Source organism: Python bivittatus, unplaced genomic scaffold, assembly GCF_059951505.1.
Source record: "Python bivittatus isolate LINGU-HERP-01145 unplaced genomic scaffold, Pbiv_v1 ctg000750_np1212, whole genome shotgun sequence".
Taxonomy (NCBI): Eukaryota; Metazoa; Chordata; class Lepidosauria; order Squamata; family Pythonidae; genus Python; species Python bivittatus.
In genome coordinates this window covers 937,560-961,067 of record NW_028277102.1, presented here as the reverse complement: position 1 = coordinate 961,067, position 23,508 = coordinate 937,560, and the positions used below count along the sequence as shown (strand labels likewise).

Genomic DNA, 23,508 nt, shown 5'->3' with positions numbered 1-23,508 from the left:
GCTCTCTGTTGATCTCCTGCGTTGGAATGGCTGGGTTTGGTGTCCTGGGCAGAGGTATCTGCAGGGGGGTCAAAAAAATCAAGATGGTGGCTGTGATTAAGGCCTTGCCCCTTTTGTATGCGTGGCTTTCCCTTCTGTGGGCATGTCTTTGGAGGATGGGGGGGGGGGAAGGACATTTATTTGTAGGTTTTCATTTGCAGGGGAAACTTGGCAAACCTCTTGCTGATTTCACCCAGTTTAAAAAAAAAAACAGAAAAACGGAACCTGTTTGAGAAAAAAAGAAACAATCCATATTTGTTCAGTTTTTCCTATCCTTGGTTTTTTTATTTGCTTATTTGTTTGTTATTGGAACCATTTATACGGCTGCCCATCTAGCAGAAGGGGAACGTGACAGGACTCTTACCAATTTTAACCACCTAAAAGGAAAAAAAATGGCGGCACGTCACCATTCTGCTGCAGATCCTCTACAGCAGGGTTTCTCAACCTCAGCAGCTTTACGATGTGTGGACTCCAACTCCCAGAATTCCCTGGCCAGCATCCACAACACTATAATAGCGTCTCCAGACAATATAACACCATTAAAAGGTATTAAATGCAATATCAGTGGGTGCATTGATGAAAAACAACTGAAGAAAATAACAAAATATTGTGCTTTACAAACTGAGGTTGAAAGATTATGAAGGGAAAAAAACCCAGCTGTCATACCCATTGCTGTCGGAGGTCTTGGTGTAATACCAAAAGGATTCACCAAATACTTAGATGTCTTAAGCTTACTGGACTAGATCCTACTAATTTTGCAAAAGAATACGCTACTTGGAACAACATGCATTTTATGGCAATATCTCCATGACACTTAGGTCCTTGGCTGTTAAGACCCAGTGGATTAGACTGTGATATTCATTAATGATAATAATAATAACAAATTATTATTTTCATCCATGGAACAGTGTTACTCATAGAGGCAGTAGAGCAGTGCTTGATAATCTGGATGCAGTTGACTTATTATAGGTACGGTAGTCCTTGGTTAACAGCCATTCGTTTAGCAACCATTCGAACAATGGTGCTTAACAAGGAGAATTATGACAGTTCCTCGTAGTTGTGGTAATTGCAGCATCTCCATGGTCCCCTTAAGCTGTACTGACTTCAACTCCCAGAATTCTGGCTGGGGAATTCTGGGAGTTGAAGTCCACCCATCTGAAAGTGGCCAGGTTTGAAAAATGCTGATCTATTGAAGCCCTCAGCAATGTGCAGGGGAACTAATTCAACCTTCCATGGGAAGTGGCTGTCAGCCTCTTCTTAAAAGCCTCCAGAGATGGGGAACCCACAATCATAAGTTGCATGGAAGGAGGCCTTCTCTCCACTCTCCTGGCCTCTCCCCTCTGTGGCAGAATCCACACAGGAGGTCAAAAGAGGCAAGATGGCAGTCAGGGCATGGTGATTGAAACCCAGCCCCCAACTAGTGAGACTTTGATCAATATCTGCAATTGTCATCTTGGCTCTTTTGACATCTCCACCCCTACCCCAGTTTCCATGGCCAGTGCTGTCCGGTCTGAGCCATAAACTGGCCCAACAGCAAATTTGCAGTCTGTCACTGCCTCCCCTAGGACTGTACGGCCTTGACTCTGCCTTTTGCGCCCAGTGTAACTTCCGGACTACACCTAGCCATTCATTGCTTTAAAGCAGTGGTTCCCAACCAAGGGCTATATGGCCTCCTGGGGCCCTAGGAAATTTCAAGGGGGCCACAGGTGAAAAACATGTAATGGGGGGCCACAGCATGTGCTGAGGGGTCCACAGGAAAGCAAAGTGTGCCATATGCAAATACCGTCCTGTTGACGCCAGAAAACACACCGGTTACTGTCCTGTGTCTATATCCAGCAGTGGGACCTGAGCAGGGAAGCCACAGGAGAAAAACAAGGTTGGAAGGGGAGCCACAGGTGAAAAAAGTTTGAAAAGCACTGCCTTAAAGCATCACACTAAGAATGCATGATGGCAGTCAAGGAATGAGGTTGTCAGCGTGAGTCACGGTGACTACTGCACCTTGGCCCAAAGTGGCTCACAGCCTTGATGCCAACCAAGGGTCTGGAAGCTGGAGGGCCAGGAGGTTCTCTGAACGCCCCCAAACTATGCAATGCCTGATATTAATGCTCACATTCTTTTCTTCTGATGGTATGGAAAAATATCCAACCATGTTTTTCATAGGAATTTTATGAAAAGTTTGAAAGAGAATCTAAACACTAACACAAACTCATACAGAATAAAGAAAACGAAGGGAGAAAAAGAGAGGGAAGAGAAAAAAGACAAACGTGCAGAAAGAAAAGATAAAAAGAAACAGAAAGAAGCTTCCTGATCTCCTTTGCAGCAAATACTAAGTATGATTGCAACGTTATTGCTACAGTTGCAAAAAAAGCTCACTTTTTTCTATTATCCATTACTATTTTTTTCTAATCGTCAAAACCACAAGACAGAAGTGCATTTTTTTCTGTTTCATGCAAAAAGTCTCTAAGGGGTTTCCAGTCAGCCATAAATGCAGATATTGTCTTTTCTTTAATCAAGGAAGTTAATTTAGCCATCTCTGCAAGTTCCATCATCTTCACCAGCCATTCCTCCATTGTGTGTAATGCCGAACCTTTCCATTTTTGACCATATAACAATCTCGCTGCAGTTGTCATATATAAAAACAAAGTTCCATGAAAAGAAAAACCTCTGGTTTCATCTGTACTTTAGTCTTTAAAATCTTCTGAATTACTGTATGTATTTGTGTCCAAATTTTTTTGGCATTTTTACAAAAAATATCCAACTGTAAAAAAACAGAAGTGATATAGCCCAGATAGTGTTTTAGCACTTCAAGAAAACCAAACCAATTCAAAGAAAGGTTTAATATGGATAAAAAGACAATTGGAATTGAAGAACATAAAACAGAATTTGAAACTGGATTGTGTACAAATGATGAACAGGTAATAGCAAAAAAGTATAAACTTTTGTTAAAATTCAAAATAGAAGAAGAACACGTTAAAGATTGCATGACAAAATGGGCTACTAATTTTGGATATAACATAGAGATCGACACTTGGGGGAGAATGTGAGTAACTGGTATTAAATTTACACTGTGTCACAATTTAAGGGAAAACTTTTATAAAATGATGTACCGCTGGTATATGACACCAGGGAAATTATCAATAATGTATAAAAGGTATTTCAAACCAGTATGGGAAATGTGAAAAACATGAGGGGACATTTTATCATGTATGGTGGATTTGTGACAAAGCTAAGAAATTTTGGATACATATAATGATGCAAAGGATCTTAAAGATTAACAGTGCTGAGAAACCAGAACTTTTTTTTATTGGGACTTATGGACAATGAATTAGAAAAGAGTCATGATAGATCGGTATTCTGTATGGTAACTGCAAGCAAGGTTATTGCACGCACAATGATGGAAGAATCATGAAATTCCCACAGTGGAGGAATGGATTGTGAAAATGGCAGAATTTGCAGAAATGGCAAAACTGCCCTGTTTGGTCAGAGAACAAACAACAAAAACGTTTTTGAAAGGTTGGGAACTTTATATGGACTTTTTGCTGAAAGAAGAAAAAACTGAATGGATGCTTTATGGATTTGAAGATTAAGAAAGATGGGGACTAAACAAGAGGATGAGGGGATTTGTAAAATATTTAAGGGGAGAAATAAGAATGTAATTATCTATTGAAAAGGAGGTTGGAAGTCACTTACATACTTATTAACTTCACTTTCCTTTTTCTTTCTTTTTTTCCTTGTACTTTGTTTTTCTTCCTTTTCTTTTGATTTGTCTTTTATTATATGAACATTCTTAATAAATATAAATTTTAAAAAAGAGAACCAAACCAAGCACTTTCTGGTAATCTGTGTGTGCACACGTGTACATGTTGTTTGTTCTGCGCATAAAGGTAGGATAATCACTTAACTGTACACATTTTTTGCATTACAGTTTTCCCCAAACCAGAATAATATCTCAATACAGGGGGGGGAAATTTCAAAATTATTGCCCTGAGAATGTCAGGAAACGGTGTAATAAGGGGAGGTTGGATAAATCATTATCCAAGTACACAAAACCTTCAGGTCACTGCCACCCCTGGAATCCTTGCCAGGATCTAAGAATTGCCTAATTTGAAGATCATCTCAATAGTACAGTTCCTTTCTTGGGAAGAGATGCCAGGGGGAATCATAGCCATTCACAGGGAGACAAATGAAGAAATGTTCATTGTAACGCAACTCTATGATTCACAGGGAATATCAGGAGTTGCATCATTTTCACATCGTTGCAGTTTGTATGAGATGAAAAGGGGGCATTTGGATTATAAATCCATAGGATTTAAGTTTTGCCACAGAACAGATTCTGGAAAGTACCACTTCAGCTTACAAATTGGGATAATATTTACGAAAGCTCTGACCTATAGTCAGAATCTCAGATGGGGCCAGTGTGTGAGAAATTGTGGGGAGGCCAACACTCAACACTATGCTGATGACACTACTAATAACTGAAAATGCAAATGATTTGCAAGCTCTAGTAAGGAGAATCAAGGAGCACAGTGAAAAAATGGGATTGAGATTAAATATAAAGACGATCAAATTAATGACAGTAGGAACAGCAACTAGTCTTGGAACTGAAAATGGAATTTTGAAGTGGTGGATAGCTTCTGCCTTTAACCATCAACAGTAAATGAACCAACAGTCAAGAAACACGTCACAGACAAGTAGTTGGTAGAATAGCCACGGAGGATTTGGAAAAGATATTGAAATGCTGGGATATGTCTGTACCTACAAGATCAGAATCATGCAGGCAATGGTTTTCCTTCTGACACCCTAGGGAAGCAAAAGTTGAACTCTGAAGAAACAAGACAGAAAGAATATTGATGCTTTTGAACTTTGGAGTGGGAGAAGACTCCTGAGAATACCATGGACAGCCAAGAAAATAAACAAATGGATCATTGACCAATTCTCACCCAAGACACAAATGACCAGATTCAAATTATCCTACTTTGGATATGTGAAGACCTAACTCTCTGGAGAAGGCTCTGATGCTAAGAAAGGTGGATGGAATCAGTTATAGTGGTGAAGTGTTGGAAGACATGAAGGCCCAGGTTAGGGACAGAGAAAATTTATTGATGTGGTTGCTATAAGTAGACACTGATTCGATGGCACATTATCAATCAATCAATCAGTCAATCAATCAATCAATCAATCAATCAATCAGCATTAAAGGGACCTGAATGAAAGAAATCTCTGTAGTTCTTGCTTCCTTGATCTTGCCCAGCTGTGTGGGACTTAACATAATGAGATTTTCCCCCTGCAAATGCTTATGATTGCACTTTGATGGCCCTGGGATCCACAGCTGTGACAGGGGTGTATGGCAGGTGTGCAGAGGTTAAACCTCATAACATACTGTTGTTCCAGTTTAAAAAATTAATTTAATGATGTTGAACGAATTAGTACAGGAATCATAGACAGACACAACGGTATTAACGAAATAAAATTACATCAAAATTAATAATCGTCATAATAAAAAATGAAAGAGGAAGGAGAAAATGATGCAAGGCAACTGTAACCACCCATGTTTAAGATCTTCAAAGGCTAATGACAACAAGGAAGAAGAAAGGTGTCAGATGGGAAGAGATGATGGGGGGAAAACAGAGATGGGATGTCTAGAAACCAAACCCAAGAGAATAACTGCCATAAAGAAGGAGTGTCCATGGAGTGTGGGTCAAAAAAGTCAACATGGTGGCTGCAACAGGGCAGTTGAAGCCCTGCCCCTTTTTATGTGTATTATTAAAAAGGGCATGGCTTTGATCATGGGCTGCAGGTACCACCTTAGGGTTTTGGTTTTTTTTTTAATTTCACCACCATCAGATGCCCCTTTATTCATGTGCTTGAGACACTTCAGACACAGGCTTGCCAAAGTAATCAAGGAAGTAGGCTTTCCAAACAAGCCATTGTTGTCTTGAACCACGGCAATTAAGCACTTGGAAATCCAAGTGATTATAGTAAGGGTGTGTGATGGCTGCGTTCACACGCCCCAATCAATTTTCCCTTCGGCTAGCCGAAACAAACAGGACCAACCCAATGATCAGAAAGACGCTCAACTTCTAAATTACCAGGGATTGTTAGCACTTGCGTCGATCCAAACAATAGCAGACGTCTACAATGACAGGATTAGCTATTCTGGAAGGGTTCCTGGGCTGGAAGACATTATATCCTGTCTGTTGATGCCTAGCCAAGTAGAAAAGCATCTTTTCCATGGGGTTGTTTCAGTATCTTATGATACGGCCAGGCTAACCTGTGAATTTACTTTTGTCGGTGCCCATCTCAGAACATAAGATGAAGGGGAGGTGTCACCCTCTCATTTAAAATCTAAGCTCAGGAGTTGAGAATAGAGAAAATACAAGTCTGGCTTTGAATTTAGTCGACAAATTCCTACGGCTGTGCAGGGATCCAGACCTCCAACTGAACTGGAGCACACATGGATGGCCACGTGACACCGGTTCACTTTAAAGTGAATTCATCTTCTCCCAGGTTGCATGGCAGGTCCATCGATCAAGGGTGTCCACAGGGAGGGCCAAAAACAGGTCAGGATGGAAGCCATGACCTCACAATCAAAGCCCCACCTCTTTTCTGCACCCTTGGCACCTGTGCAAGGGCAGGATAAGACACTACTCTTTTAAGGTGTTCCTTAAAAGGTAATACGTGAGTATCAACACACACTCCAAATTACTCGGCCTTTTGAATTTGCATCTCTGCAAAGGCCCCCTAATTGTTCTCAGGGCATAGGTAAACAGGCAACAGCGAGTGCGGCCAGAAAAAGGAAAAGCAATCCGCCTTTCCAAAATAAGAAATCTACCAGGTCATCGTTCTTTTAGATCAGGGTCCCTCAACCCTGGCAACGTGAAGACGGGTGGACTTCAACTCCCGGAATTCCCCATCCAGCTTTGCTGGCTGGGGAATTCTGGAGTTGAAGTCCACCCGTCTTCAAGTTGCCAAGGCTGAAGAACCCTGCTTTAGATTACTCCCTCAAGCCAACACCAGTGATAAAAACGAAGGCTCTAAAGCCGTGTCTCTCGGCCTTGGCGACTTTAAGATGGGTGGATTTAACTCCCAGAATTCCCCAGCCAGCCATGTATCTAATCACGCAGGCAATGCTTTTCCTTCTGACGCTAGGGAAGCAAAAGTTGGACTTTGAAGAAGCAGGATAGGAAGAGCATTGCCACTTTTGAACTTTGGTGTTGGAGAAGACTCCTGAGAATACCGTGGACAGCCAAGACAGCAAACCAATGGATCATCCAACCAACCACCCCAGAGTTCTCACTCCAGGCACAAAGGACCAGGCTCAAATTATCCTATTTCGGACCCACGATGTGAAAATCCAGTTCTCTGGAAAAGGCTCTAATGCTGAGAAAGGTGGAAGGAAAGAGAAGGAAAAGAGGACCAAGGGGGGAGGGACTCAGTTGCACTGGCAACAGGGGCACCCTTGGGAGACTTGAAGGACCAGGTTAGGGATAGATCGTGATGGAGAAAACTTATCTATGGGGTTGCTAGGAGTCGAAAGCAACTTGGCGGCCCGCAATCAGTCAAATTTTCAAAAAGCCTATCTGAGCAAACCGATTTCTTATCAAGAGAAAGAAGGTTTATTTCAGCCAGGCGTCAGCCGGCGTACCTTGGCAGCTTTTTCATACTTGCATTTTTGTCATCCGTAAAACTGGTTTGAGTTCTTAAATAAACACACGCCTGTTTCCTGAAACTATGGGATTCTGGCCAAGATAGCGGCAAGTGGGGGGATTAGTAGGACAACCGGGGCTGGAATGTAATGCCTGCAGTAGAAAAAAGCCTTCTATTCTATTCTTCATTCGTTTGGCTTCCCTGTTTGCCCTTCGTAAAAGTATTGGGTGGATGTGTAGATCATCCCATTTCAGTTCACACTGTGAGGTAAATATGGAGCAAAAAAGGAACTTAATCTTTACATGCTAATTTCAAATCCAAAGCATTGGCCAATTCGCACAATATCAGGAGTATCGTGGTCGAAAATGTCAGGAGGGCAGCTACCATGGGGCAAGCAAAGCTCTGCTTGTTTTTTGCGTGTATCGTAGAGCTTCGATCACACTGTTGGGGGCGCCATCTTGACTTTTTGCCCCACTCTGCAGACACCCCTGGACCTTATCCTGTTTTCTAAAGCAACAAAAGGATCTGGATTTATGGAACATATTAAGCCCCAAAAAACTTAACCAAGGTTAACAGTAACAAAGGTCAACATGTTGTATAAAGATAGCCTCTTAACTTTTACTGAAGTGTGTTGTGTGAATCTAGCTGAAGTGTTACACTGTGTTGGAATGAACTCTTACCAAGTTTGTTTCCAAGCTGGGAATAAAAACGCACAGCCAGTTGCTTGGAACAGAGATGAAGTTTATTTCATAACTGAGTCCATCAGTTGCTGCTGGTCATCTTCTTCTCTTTCTTTCCACCTTTCCCAGTATTACTGACCTCCAATTAGGCAGACAGGATACAGGTTGTCCTCGCTTAACAACCATTCATTTAGTGACTATTCAAAATTACAACGGTGCTAAAAAGTGACTTATGACTGGTTCTCACACTTACGATTGTCGCAGCATCCCCACAGTCACGTGATCAAAATTTAGGTGCTTGACAACCAGCTTGCACTTATGACGGTTGCAGTGTCCTGGGGTCACTTGATCGCCATTTGCAACCTTCCCAGGGGGCTTCCAACAAGGAAAGTCAATGTGGGAAGCTGGATTCACCTACCAACTGCGTGATTCGCTTAACGACCATGGTGGTTCACTTAACGGCCACTGCAAAAAAGATTGTAATATCAGGTTTGATTCACTTATCAGCTGCCCCACTTAACAACCAATTTTCTGGTCCCTACTGTAGTCATTAAGTGAGGACTACCTGTACTTTCTATTCCAAATTTCTTGCATGTTATCCAGACTTCACCCCAATGTAGTTGTTAAAATCTTAGCATCAACATTTAACATAAATACTGGGCAACAGCTTGCACACTGGGCAGAATCCTTTCCAGTCTACAAAATTATAATAATATGAAGCAGGCAGGACTTTATTTTTATCAGATGTCTGAAATATTTCCAGAAATTAAAAAAATCTATTTTCTCCTTAATTTTTAAATACCATTTTACATTTATTCCATCTTGTCCAGGGATCTTTTCAGATTTCATAATACCAGTATCATAGATATCCTGTGAGATTAATGGTGCAGCCAGCTCACCTGAGTGTACGTCTGAAATTTCTGAAAGATTTATTACATTTAAAAAAGCATTTGTCTGCTCATTTGCTATATCTACAAGTGCAGAACATGTTTTTTCTAGAATTCAGAAACCTGAAGATTAATTTCATTATAATTAATGTACTTTGTTCCTGAGGAAGGTCTCATTAAAGGTATTATTTTACTTCACTGCAAAAGTCTCAGATGTGAAGTCAAACAGTTTCCCTGGGTTTTTTCCCCCGTTCCCAAAACTTTTGTTTCACTTGTTTTGAAAAAATATATTGCATAACCAAAGCACAGAATTGGCCCAATTCCAGCTTGGTAAATCCGAAAGTGGTGAGACGCTCCTAAGCAATTTATAACCCAATCATTTCCTTTCAGCTGTTTCTGCTAGTAAAGAAAATAAATCTTTGCCAGTCTATTCAAAATAGTGGTTTCAGCTGAAAGAGGCACTTGAAGGAAGGAAGAAGGACTTGAAAGAAGTATTTGATCTGGCAGACTGTTTTACTATAGCAGTTGATACCAAGAAACTTCTGATTTTTGTTTGCTCAAAGATTTCCAACAGAAATCTTTTGGAATAGAATTCTTTTGCAAACCCTAACCTGAGTGTGCCAACTACCAACATCAAAATAACGAGAGCTTTGAAGAGTAAACCCTTCAACAAATAGGTGTAGCAAAGGGGCTACACATTCTGTGGATAGTTGTGATTTTTTCCCGATTTTTAGTAGATTTATTTCTTAAATCTACATCCTGTTCCACTTAAGAGCAATCCTGTGAGTAGGTTGGGATGAAGGAAAGGGACTGACCCAGGGTCTCCCATGGAGCTTCCATGGCTGAAGGGGGAGCAGAACCTGGGTCCAAGGAAGCTTCTATGGCTAAGGGGGGAACTGAAGCAATTACAGGTAGTCCTCACTTAACAACCATTCATTTAGTGACCGCTACAACGTGTTAAAAAAAGTGACTTGCAGTCATGTGATCACCATTTGCCACCTCCTACCAGCTTTCCCATTGACTTTGCTTGTCTGAAGCTGGCAGTGAAGGTTGCCCACGGCAATCATGTAACCATGGGATGCTGTGATGTCATACTTGCAAGCCAGTTGCTGAGAGCCCAAATTGCGATCACATGACCACAGGGATGCTGCAATGGCTGCAACTATGAGGACTGGTCATAAGCCTCATTCAGCGCCGTTGTAACTTCGAACGGTTGCTGAACAAGTGGTCATTTGCTGAGGACTACCTGCAAAGGCTTTGGAACTGTATGGCACCTTTTATTTCCCAAGTCTCAATAAAGCCAAATAAAAAGACTTGAGACGAGGCTTCTTTAAGATAACAGATGTATTTTGATCAAGACACAGCTGGGTGACCCCAATCAACACATTAACAAAAGATGTTGATGGAACCACACCTCACAAAACGAACATCAGAGGCTTTATAGACATTTAGATCTGTAATCAGATAGTACATCCCCTCATACCCATACAAGGGATTTTTGGGACGGTCTGAGCAAGTGAAAGGTGGTTCTTAGGAAGGTAAACTTAAATGTAACTTTTTCTTCTGGTTACCAAGGGAATGGGATACCAGATTCTTCTTATCTTTCTCTAGAATGTAGGGCCTCACAACTGTTGCAAAAAGCTTGGTACAACAAACAGCTTGTACTCGGCTAATTGCTTATTCGAAGACAATCGGGCATTCAGCAAAGAGATGGGGGGGGGGAGAAACCAGTGCTCTTTACAAAACAAAAGCAAGTTAACCCTTTAGAAATAAAATAGAGTGCACTGTTACAGGTATGGTTATACATTATGTGAAGCATATATATATATTTCATATATATATAAAAAATATAAAATTGTGTATCAAAATAATGCCCTTCAGAACTATAAGTAATAGAAACCATAGATAAGCAACAGAAGATAGATACAGTAGATATAAGAGAAACAGGATAGGAAACAGCGAGTACATCATTTCTAGACATAAGAGAACAACATCCTTTATTTTTAACCGAAGTCTCTCGTCTGGTTCGTAAAGATATTTATTTTTATCATAAAAATCCCAATTGCAAAACAATGGTGGGTCTCCCTGCCCTTGACCGGTGCCATCGCCCAAAGGAAACCAACCACAGGAAGATTTCTAGGAATGTTAAAACCAGATCTGAATGCAGGAAAGTGCCAGTGAGGGTTGCCTGGCCTGGCAAAACTGGGCGAGGCCCACGAAGGGAGGAGTTTGGGGTTTTAAAGGTTAAAATATCTGTCTGACCTGCCCCTTTCACACATTGGCCTAAACCAACTAATAATTTAAGATAAGCAGGATTTCAGCCCTCGGCTGACTGTTCGTCACCTGAGATGGGTATAAGTGGGTTTAGCTTGCCTTTTCCCAAAACTCAGCTGCTTTCTCAGGGAGGGGTTAGCCTGTCACATGAGTGGGAGAAAGCCAAAACTTTTGTAACTCCCTAGCAGAATTGCATTCCTCCTGCTCTGGTGAAAAGAGGAGCAGGGGAAAGAGAAAGGAAGCAGGAATGCAGCTCCTTGGCCGGGCTCTCCACCTTCTCCTCTTGCTGGGGGCATTTTCGGCAGGTAGGGTGTGACATTCCAGAGCCAGCTGCGCAATTGCCCCACAGCTGGGACGGGGTGACTTTGTCCTATCCCCCTGCTTATCAGGAGCCTGCGAAACCTTTCGGCTAGAAGAACGAAAGCTTCCCTTCCATCGTCCTTCAGTGAATCGGGGCATGCTCGAAGAGTTCGCTCTCCAAGCGTTTTCCCCAAAAAGCTGAGGGCAACGTTCGCAGCACCGAATCTCCCCTTGCGCGATAGTCCGTATCCCCGTTCGATGTTTTCTATCCCCCTTCCGTCTTGAGTCATTTTGGTATTTCATGGGGAAGAAGCAATAGGGGTTCGTCGGGGGGGGGGGATGATGGGCTTTTGGTAGGGTGGATTTTAATTGTGTAAGCCGCCCGGAGTAACCATATGGGAGTTGGGTGGTGTATACATTTGTTTCGTAAATTAATGCAGAAATAAATCTTTGGTTGCATGGCAATAGGTAGGGTTGTGGATCAAGGGCTAGGGCACATCAGCTTCAAGTCTACCTCAGCTATGGAAACCCAGTCAGAGATATGGGGCTAGGCACTCTCTCAGCCCAGCCTACCTTACAGGGTGGTTTTCTGGGGATAAAATGAAGAGAGATCCCCATGTAAGTTGCCTTATGGATTAATAGTGATGAAGATGATGATGCAACCATGTTCTGGGTCCCTGAGTGACCCCTAAGGTGACCATGATACATTCACTGGCACCCACCAAATTCCCTGCTCTACCTAATTTTATTCCCTTACATTGCTTTAATTTTAAAAAATGAATGGGAAGGAAGCGTATGGTCAAAGCACTCCCCTCCCAAGCATAAACTATATTTTGGATGACGTTTGGAAGCCCCAAGTAGACCCCCAGTCTGAGGAAATAAATCAGTGAGTGGATGCAGCCCCAAAAGCTTGATTTGCTTTCTAGTAAATGGTGGTTTGGGGATTGGCTATGCCCACCGTGGCAGCCATTTTGCAAGAACGTCCATAACCTCCCTGCAGTATTTCAAATGGGACCCAAAGTTGGGGACTCTCTCCATTACAGGAGACTGCAATAGAAGGAGAAAGAGAAGGTCACACCATCAGCTTAGCTGAAAAGGTAATCAAGGTTTGACTCCTGCACCAGCTGACTCCTGTAAGAGCTCTGCAAGTAAAACTTGAGTCCAGTTCTGCTTTCTTCCTCCTCCCTCCCCGTGCCTCTTCCTTTTATATTGTCTTTCAGTCTGTAAGCATCAGAGGAGGGACCATTTGACGCCCTAATTATAGACCGCTCAATTTGAAAGGTATCAAATCTTCAATCAAATGTTACCATTTTAATTTGACACACCCTCAGCATTTTAAGTTGCAGAATTGCAACGGGAGGCAATTTGCTAATTTAAAAGCGCTTCTGCTGTCATACTTCAGAGATGTTTTATTTCAAGGAGTGTGGTATCCAGAGATTGGTCTGCTTTGAATTTGCTCGGGTCGTGGAGAGAGAGGTAATTTCGAACTGGGATGATCTGAAAAGGGGGAAGCCCAAATTTGGATCAGTATTTTTGGGGGGCAATGAAAAGATTGAAAACAGGTTATGGGCATTCCTTCCCCTCCCTTTATCAGCGGTAGTTGTAGGAGGTGCTTGTATTTTATTCTGCATCATGAACTAAGTGTTCTCTGTGTGTATTTGTGGGCATTTGGGCATTTTCTCCCCAGGAACTCATCAGGGTATGTGCATCCATATTACCTGTATGTGTGAGGTTGCCTCTGTGCGTGTGTCCTTTCTGTTGCCTCTGTGTATGCTCATGCATAGCTGTCAGCCCCACCAGGTAGGCCAGACCAGGAAATCAACTCCACAGGAAGACCAGAACTCCTTTTACTGAGATTGGCTGCAATAACAGAGTCTGGCAACTCTGATTGTGTTGTACCTCCTTTCCCCTGTGCTCCTGTAAATCAGGAAGGTGTCTGCCTGCATCACTTCTGAATGTTAACTTCTTACTCTGGACTTAAAAAGGGTTTCAGCCCCTTTTGCCTAGGTAAGGATTCTTGTGCATTTCCATTGTAACGATATGTGGGAAAGACCTTGGGAGACGGGGCGAAGAGATGCTGCCTAGTGAATGGTCAGATAAGAGAGGGCGTAGCCCATAGCTGCATAGCGGGTGGGGAAAGAGGCTCAGAAGGGACCCTCCCTAGTTTCTCGGGCTGTAAAGGAGACGGTGGGCGATTTGTACTTTGAGACTTGCAAGATTCTGTTCATGTAGCTTTACAATAAAATAGAATTAGCTTATCTGGTTGCGTTTCCTGTCTGGTCTACCGGACCTCCATCAAGGTCATCTTCTTGACTCTACGGTAGCCCAGGGCATCCTGCAGATATGCCACTGTGGGTCACATGGCCAGGAAGGAGGTGGGCTTAAGCATGATGGTACTGCCAATATTCTGACCCACTGCCCAGCAGCCTCTCCCATAGAGATGCCTTGAGGAAAATGGTTCCTGGATTTTATTTTATTTTTTTGCAGATCTAGCTCGTTTTCAAACTCACTCTGCTCACTTTTGCTGGCTTCTCCCTCACCCCTATTTTGGTCTCATTCAGGTCTGTTTTCAGAGTTATCTTGCTGGTGGACAGGCAATCAGAGTCCCCAGCCCCTTGACGTCCCGTTAGTCATCTCCCTGCAGAGGTCTATTTTTGAATTGATAGAAGAGTATTTTGTTACAAGAATCTAGACTAAAGATTACACAAAGTTTACTGAATGTGAAGGTCCCTGACCCTCCTGACTGATGGGCTCTTTGGCTGGGGAATTTCCCCATCTGAAAACTGTGTTGACATTGCGATATCTGCCCTGGCCGGGAAGTGTGAGTCAAGTCAGTAGAAAAAGGAGAAGGACCTGCCAGCTTGGACTGGACGGCTTAATTCTGAACATTTGCCATGTAATCAAATATGATTTGCTACATACAATCTCTTTTTTCCTCCTCTTTTTATTTATTTTATGAGTACCCAGTTAACAAAACATGCTTTAATCTTAAAAAAAATAGAAAAAAGACAACCCCAAACAAACTAAAAATGAAAGAAAAGGAAGAGGGGAAAAAAACAGCCCACCTTATATTTTATACTTATCAATAGTGACTGGTTTACTAATGAATTCACTACTATAATACAAACAGTACTAAATATTATTGTGAAATATCACAACATCTCTGCCATAGTAACACACATTGCTGCATCCTTTGATCAGTAGAAAATCTTGCCTTTTCCAAAACAAAGACATCGCACAATTCCAAGAATCGGTCTTTGACGTCTGAAATAATTACATTTCCAACTTTTCAGTATGATTCTTTTAGCCACCCCCTATGCTCAAAACAGGTATTCCTCGACTTATGATGGTGATTGGGATTGGAATTTCTGTCGCTAAGCAATGTGGTTGCACTTTCTGGCCTTTCTGGCCCTGCGGTCCCAGTTGCCTTTGTCTTTAACTGAATCCCACAGTCGTTAGATGAGGCGACTTCCTGCCAACTTCCCACTACCAAAGTCAATGGGGAAGCCAGCAGGAAATTGCAAGTCCCAGGCTGGCAGACAGGTACGTGGCTGCTGCTGGATGGGGGAGGGAGCGAGGAGGTGTGCAGGGGTGTGGGGAAGACTGGTGAGGGTGCATGAAAGGCATGGGTCAAGTAGGGTGCATGAGGGTGTGAGAGGATGTGAGAGGTGAGGCACAGGTTAGGGAGGGTGCACAAGGGTGTGAGGGGGCATGCAAGAAGTGTAGTGCAGGTCAGGGAGGGTGTGTGAGGGTGCAGCATGGGTTGGAGAGAGTGCATGGGGTGTGAGGGTATGTGTGGGGATGTGTGTGAGCTCAGCAGGGCTGGGGGAGGGTGCGCAGGGGGGGAGACTCACCCCAGCAATTTGCAACCTTCTCTGCCAGCTTCCCCACTGACTTTCTAGGGAAGCTGGGAGGGAAGACTGCAAACAGCGACCACATGATCCCAGGGCGCTGCAACTGGTTGTAAGTGCAAACTGGTTGCCAAGTGCCCAGATCATGATCACTTGACCGGAGGAGTGTTGGGGTGGCCAGAACTGCAAGTATCAGTCATAATCACCATTTGTACAATGCCGTCATAACTTAGAACAGTTGCTAAACTAATGGTCGTAGGTCGAGGACTACCTGTACAACCATAGTTCCTGATTAAGCAATCAGATTCCAGCTTTAGTATATAGTTCCATTCATGAAGAGCATGATTTCTCCCAATCTTTTCAGATGCTTAACCATTCTTTGCTTGGGTATTTTATTATTTATTTATTTATTTGCTTAGCACACTTATATGGCCACCCATTTTGTTGAACATGGCTCTGGGTAGTGTACAACAGCAATTCAAAGGATATCACAACCATCAAAACACTTCAAACAATGAACATGATAAAAATAAATGAAAAAGCAAGATTGTGGGTATCCCTCCAGGACCGGAATTCAGAGATGTTGTCCCCATTACCTCCAGTGTCTGTAATGCATCTTCATGCCTGATAATTAAAACAAAAATGTAAATATCCCAGGAAGCTCCCAGATCACGGGTGGACCTGAATCTGGATGTCCCCAGGACCAGTCGAACATCCTCACCACTGACCTACCCTTTCGACTTTCTACTGTGCTTTTGTAATGGATGGCGTGAGCGGGGAAGATTCTGGGATGGAGGTTCAAGGTTGTCAGGAGGGGGGAGAGGCATTCCAGGGCAAGCGCCTTCTCAGCCCGCAGCAAGAGTGTGGGAAGACGAAGAGGATGAGGCTGGCCCCTCCCTAGAGGCTCACGGGATGTACCCACTAGTTGCTTTGGCATAGGTTGAGTCTGGCGAGATTCTGTCTATTAGGTGCGAGCTAATAAAGGAACTGAACTGCACTGGATTGCCTCGTCGCGGTTCTTGGGCTGAACCCGACCCCTTTCTTTCTAGATATGGTGGATGGTGCCTGTGATCCCAAAGCTGCTGAGATTGTAGGGGGCACGTATTCTCTACTGGAAGATGGAACCATATTGATATATGACTGTCCTCAGGGGCAATATCCGTATCCGACACGATTCCGGGTTTGCGATCATGGCCTCCAGTGGCGCCCCATGACCGACAAGAACAAGAGGATTGTCCAGCAGGCTGTGTGTCAAGGTACATTGGTTCATTTCTCAACAGAGAGGCTTTGTGTAACATCTCCCCTCTTCCCCTCCGACGTCATTGCCACCCAAGTCCAGCGCCTTCCACCAGATGCCTTTTGTAACTGTATACAGGGGGTCACTTGCGGCTCAAGCTTTCTCAAAGTGCAAAAATATGTTTGGGGTGGAGCATTACTTTTCTTTCTTTATTGAAAACATTTATAAAGCCGCCCATCTTAAAAACAACCCTGGGCGGTTGATAACCAATAAAACAATATCGAACAGAACAGAACAGAACAGAACAGAACAGAACAGAATAGAAGGACCAATAGGCTGAAGAATAGCTTCTATCCTAGAGCTGCAACTATACTGAATTCTACCGTATAGTGCAGTGTTAATGCAGCATCAGGGGTTGTGCAATATGGAATGTGAAGGTTGTGTTATATGTGTTTTATGTGTGTTATGTGTTTTATGTGTTCTATGGTTTTTATATTTTTAAAGCTGCACTGGGGTGGCATTTAATTTCGTTGTACGAGAAGTACAATGACAATAAAGATTACAATTACAATTACAATTACAATAAAAGCTAAAAAGAAAAAACCTGGTGCTCCAGCCCCACTGCTCTCAGGCACCCATGTTATCCTCCCACCCTGACCTCGCCTATCCCAATGCCTGGCGGAAGAGCCAGGCTTTAAGAGATCTCTGGAAGTGGGGAGGGTGTTCCAGAGGGCAGGGGCTGCAATGGAAAAGGCACTCTTCCGAGGATCCACGAGATGGCAATGTTTAAGGGAAGGGGCCTGGAGCGTGCCTACCCTATCCGCTCTAGTGATACTGACAGATGTCCTCAGGGAGAGGCGGTCTTGCAGATCACCTGGTCCCAGGCCATGTAGGGTTTTCAAGGTAATAACCAGCACCTTGAATTGCACCCGGAAGAAAACTGGGAGCCAGCACAGCTCACACAACAGGAGTGCAATATGGGTTCGGGATGCCCAATACTGGGCATGCCATTGCATTCTGGACCAGTTGTCACTTCTGGGTGGCCCTCAAAGGCAGCCCCATGTAGAAAGTGTTGCAGTAATCCAAATGGGAAGTGACCGAGGTGTGAATGACCCCATAACAAGCTCTTCCTCTTCCCCGTGGCCCAAGGGGAATTTTGTTTACAACAGGCAGCCAGTCGTATGCTTGGAAGGACATGAAAGAATGGGAAATGAGGAAGTGGAAGCATCTTGGAGGAAGAAGTGGTTGGCTGAAGCCCCAAACAGATCCATCCTGCACTCCAATTGTTGTTGTCGGTTTTGCTTGTCATTTGCTGATCTCTGCAATTAAAGATCCTAAGAATGGAACAGGGGAGGAAGTAAATATTTGGTAACTTTCCATGCGCAGAGAAAGAGCTGAGTTACATCCCATCCTGGTGCCCTTTCAATTCTGATGGGGACTTTAGAAAGCATCGGGGAGTCTTGCCATCAGTGGTCTACATTTTAAATACTGGAAGCCTTGAGACCTGAAGTTGGGAGGGTCTTCAGCTTCATAGACTATCAAAAGCAGGGCATGAAGGAGAAGAGTCGTGTTTGCGTTAGACAGAATATCTAATATTCCTAATATCACTTCCTTCACTGTTCCTTCAAGGCAGGTCACAGCCTGTGGAATTCATTGTGGCTTCACAGTTGTAATGGTCTCAGATGAGCAGGACCGGAATGATGGTGAAGGGTGGAACTGGAAGGAGATGAAGCAGGGCCTGGATAGAATATGCAGACAAATTTACTGATATTTCTTCTTTCATCCAGATGTCCGTTGTGTGAGGCCTCTCGAATTTCAAAATGGCCTATATGAGCCTTTGCAGCATTATTACAATGTAAGTCAGGAGTTGAGGTTTACTTGCTACGATGGATACACACTGCGTGGACCCCAGATACGTACCTGTCTCCCCAGTGGGAAATGGAGTGGAGAAATAGCCATCTGTGATGATGGAAGTGAGTCTGTCTATCAGTTGTGATCAAGATCTACTGTTTCTTCCATTGGGGGAATGTATACATCAGTGTTTCTCAACCATGGGAACTTTAAGATGTGTGGACTTCAACTCCCAGAAATCCCCAGCCAGCCATGCTGGCTGGGGAATTCTGGGTGTTGAAGTCCACACATCTTAAAGTTGCCAAGGTTGAGAAACACTGGATCAGACTATTATCCCATATATTTGATAGATGTTACATTTGCAGAGTGGGGAGGAAGGCATAATATATTACAAGACCATTTTGTTAGTTTATGCTTCAGTGTCCTGGGAGAACTTAAAACATGGGTGAATTCTATAACCAAGTTACGTGTATTGTGTGAATATAGTCACAGTCTAGACCAGTGTTTCTCAACCTTGGGAGCTTTAAGCTGTATGGACTTCAACTCCCAGAATTCCCCAGCCACCATGTTGGCTGGGGAATTCTGAGAGTTGAAGTCTATACAGCTTAACGTTGCCAAGGCTGAGAAACATTGGTCTAAAATGACAGAATTCATAATCAGTGATGTGTTGGATTTATCAAGGAATTTTATCATGCTTAGCATGATATTGATGACACATTGCCTTGTTTGATGATTTAGGTTTCACGGTTTACCACCTTGAATCCTCGGCGCGTGGTGATACAAAAATATAATTTATAAATCAATCAATCAATCAGTGTGTGATTTCTCCCCCCTTCCCAATCTTTTTCTCAGCTGGTCATTGTCCTGATCCAGGAATTCCAATTGGTGCTCACAAGGATGGCATGGAGTACCGGTCAGGGAGCTCGGTCCGTTACCAATGTTATAGAGAGTTGTCCCTCATTGGATCCAAGGAACGCGTTTGCCAAAACTTAGGAACTTGGAGTGGATCAGAACCAGAATGTCGAAGTGAGCAAATAGGATAGGGTGGGAAAGACTGAGCTTAAGAGTCTGAAAAGGTGGATCTAGAACGGTCATTGTTTTCTTTTTTGCCATCATTTATGCAATTATTATTATTTTTTCTACCCTGCTGTTTCCTGTTATTGGGTACTTCACCCATTCACCCATTCTCCAAAGTTTCTCAGAGACCATGGGTAGAGGTTTGGCAAGGCCACAGTTACTCCCTTCTAGGATGAAATCCATTTGGCCTGGAGATTGAATTGACTTAAAATCAAAAGGAATTCCTGACTATGTTACTGTTGAATTCAAGATGGACTCTTGCTTCTTTAACCTGTTCTTCACAATTTCCCAGGACTGAGTTGTCATTTACTTTCTCTGAATAGTTCTTTCATTTGTTCATCAAGGTTACTCCTCTACATTCTTGTAGCAGAATGGTAACAAATGTGACTGACTAGGGGTTAGAAGATGGGGGGTATACCTATATTTATCTGAAATAGTCAATCAGAACAACTTTGATACCATCCACTAGAGCAGTGTTTCTCAACCTCAGAAACTTTAAGATGGGTGGACTTCAACTCCCAGATTTCCCCAGTCAGCTGGGGAATTCTGGGAGTTGAAGTCCATACATCTTAAAGTTGCCTACGTTGAGAAACACTCCACTAGACTCACCTGACTGCCTCCAGTGTAACAGGTGGCACAGTATAAATGGTTGTCTTATGAGTGACCATCTCAATTGTGGCCAGCCATTTTGTGGAAATGGCTTGTTATGCTCTTAAACATCCCAGTGTGTCCACAGGCCCAAGAGGTGAGGGATCCAACCTGTAGTCTTTGTTGGAGTTGTTAAGACAAACAATGTTCAAAGAATCCTGCACAACAAAAGAACACTAGTAAACAAGTTCACTGTCTCCTTCTTTCCTTCCCCAGGCCCATTCACCTTTGACTCTAAAGAAGACATCTCCACCAAGTTCCTTCCATCCCTCACTGAAGTTGCTGTGTCTGCCAGCCAAGGTAGTAATAGCCTTAAGTTTTTGTGAGTGTTGTGGGATGGGAGATGAGACTGGCACATCATTTTCCACTGTTCTTTAATTGGAAAGATATCATTTTCTCTAATCCTTGGTAGAAGTACTACTTGTTGAACATTCTGATACTATTGTGCACGTCTGACAGGTGGCTTGCTGTCAGGCAGGCCAAGTCAGGAAACAGACTGAGCAAGGATCTTGAAAGCTTGCCAGTTTCCCTCCACCCCACCTTATGCCAAGCAGAATCAAGGCGGGGGGAGATGTTCCATGGGCATCTTCAGGGGGAGCAAGTGAGAAAAAGGAGAATGATGATGTCACGGTGCAAACCCCATGCCTTATGTACTTGCATTGAACATGAGGACATAAGTACAAAAAGCAGGAATTTTGTCATGACACACATTTTCAGATTGTTGCACCCTCATGTTTGGTAGCCTGTTTTTAAAAATGGGTTTAATTATTTTCTTCCTACCAGGAGCATCAGCTAACAACAGAAGCGACCCACTTAACATCTACTTTGTCCTTGATTCCTCACAAAGCTTTGGTACAGCAACAGTCACAAAGGCTAAGGAAGTGTTGGTCAAGTTAATCGAGAAGGTATGTTCTGTTCAGAAAGCTTCCTTGACCCGGTTTGCTTCAACAAAACTGAAAGCAGCTTGAACTACCAGGCCTATGCTCCTGGACTGCCAATACTCCTAGAAAGCTCTAGTGGTAAGTGGAGGAAGGGAAGACAGGTTATGGGAAGATGGGGATGAAGTCATTTTTTGCCAAGAACCAAGAGATAGAAATTGCCTTGCTAAGTAGGCAACAAACATCTATGCAGTCCATCTCTCCTGAAGCATGGTATAAATCAGTGTTTCTCAACCTTGGCAGTTTGAAGTTGTATGGACTTCAACTCCCAGAATTCCCCAGCCAGCCATGCTCAGCCAGCCAACTGCCAAGGTTGAGAAAACACTGGTATAAATTATAAAAGAAAGTAATAAAAGACAGGAACAAATTCTAAGACAGAGCCTGAGGCTCAGAAGCACTGAATGCAAATACTAGATAAAACCAGGAAGGGACAAGTTCAGAGCAACAGTTGATGATAGGGAGTGGTTGGCTTGTCAGTGTCTTTCTCACATAGTTCTGGGGGTGTCCATGGGGGTGGGTGCAAAAAAGTTACACAGCTGCCATCTCGACTTTTTTGAAACCCCTCTCCCCCCTGGACTCCCTTGCATAGTTTATTATTATTATTCTCATTATGTAGGTATCACTTTTAAAGATATAACAACCGTCACAAGGTGGGACCCAACCGTAAGGCAAAAGGTAATAGAGCTGAAAGCAGTTTCTTAAGTGCGGGCTTCTCAGGATGAATAGATGGGCAAGGAGAGATCCCTGGAGTCAGCTGACCAAGTATGCTAGCAGGCTGTCCTACAACCTCGATGGCGTGTGGCCAACATACAGAGCTTGATTGGCCAGGCGTTCTATAGAAGCAAATACTGCATGTGAAGGAAGCCATGATAGTTGTCTGTGGAGATGGAATGTCAGCCTGACTCTTGAGGAGGGGAATGTCAACCTAGAAAGGGAGGAGCTTCACATAAGATTGCTAAGTCCTGGGGATGTGGAAAGCTGGTTTAGAAACTCAAAATAACACTGCCTTGATTTTGCTAGGTATAAGTTGTAGTAATGACAAGCGCTGATAGGCTTTCAAGATTCTGTTACAATACCCTAGCAGCAATAAAGGTCATTCCAAAAATCCCATTGGTTCCTGTTTATTGATCTTGCCTATCTTGAAGGGCATCTGTTGAGACCCCTGGTTTTTCAATCACAGATGATGATGATGAGCTATCAAGTCGTTTTTGACTCCTACCGACCACACAGATTTTCTCCATGGCAATCTATCCGTAACCTGTTCTTTCAAGGCTCCTTTCAGTCACTGGTGCCTTGCAAACTGAATCCAGGAATTTCTATGTTAAAACACTTCATTTTTTTAAAATAATAACTTCATTAAATTTTAAAAACAGAAAGATAAAAACTACAAGAGCTAATAATTAAGAAAAAGAATAGAAGAAAAGAAAGAATAAAGAGAAAGAAGGAAAGCAGAAGTGCAGAAAAAGAAAAAGAAAGAAATAGAAATACAAAAAAGGAATGACTTCCGACTTCTTTTACAGCAGATATAAATCATACATTACACTCATACTCTAAGATTAAACTTAACATCCATTTTTTCTATAATCTATTAATTTTACTAATCATTAAATCAATATATCATAATTTCATTTTTTTCCATTTCCCGCAAAAAGTCCAATAAGTCAAAACACCTTAGATTGTTTGCTTTTTTGCAACTTAAAGCAAAATTTATCAAAAGAGGTTGAATGTATTCTCTCTCATATGGATTTCTCCTAATCCCTTGGCTTTCTCTTTTAGATCTCCAGCTATGACCTCCTTCCCAATTATGGCATTGTTACTTTTGCCACTGAGAGCAGAACTGTTCTATCTACTGTTGATCCACAGAGTAGCAATACTGTCTGGGTGATCGAAAAGCTGAGTTCCCTTAGCAGTGACGGTGAGCATGCTGGGCAGAAGAAAGAAATGTAAAGATATTTGTGCAGTGGTAGACAGGACTTGGAGCTTCTGCAACATGGCTGCCAAAGGCCTTGTGCATGAGGGTAGAAAAAATTATTGCATTTTCCAACATAGATGTATGCAAAGATCACAACACAAAAACAA

At 42.9% G+C, this 23,508-nt stretch overlaps 1 protein-coding gene across 1 annotated transcript in view; it reads left to right on the top strand.

Annotated features, from left to right (window-relative positions):
- The first annotated feature begins 11,724 nt into the window (after positions 1–11,724).
- Positions 11,725–23,508, top strand: part of LOC103054626 (complement factor B-like) — a 31,431-nt gene continuing 19,647 nt past the window's right edge. Inside the window, exons 1-7 of the mRNA XM_088128606.1 lie at positions 11,725–11,832; positions 16,728–16,934; positions 18,703–18,888; positions 19,619–19,792; positions 20,708–20,791; positions 21,275–21,396; positions 23,206–23,344. Of these exons, the coding sequence (XP_087984732.1) occupies positions 11,775–11,832; positions 16,728–16,934; positions 18,703–18,888; positions 19,619–19,792; positions 20,708–20,791; positions 21,275–21,396; positions 23,206–23,344 (970 nt within the window). The 5' untranslated portion in view covers positions 11,725–11,774. The remainder of the gene's footprint in view (positions 11,833–16,727; positions 16,935–18,702; positions 18,889–19,618; positions 19,793–20,707; positions 20,792–21,274; positions 21,397–23,205; positions 23,345–23,508) is intronic.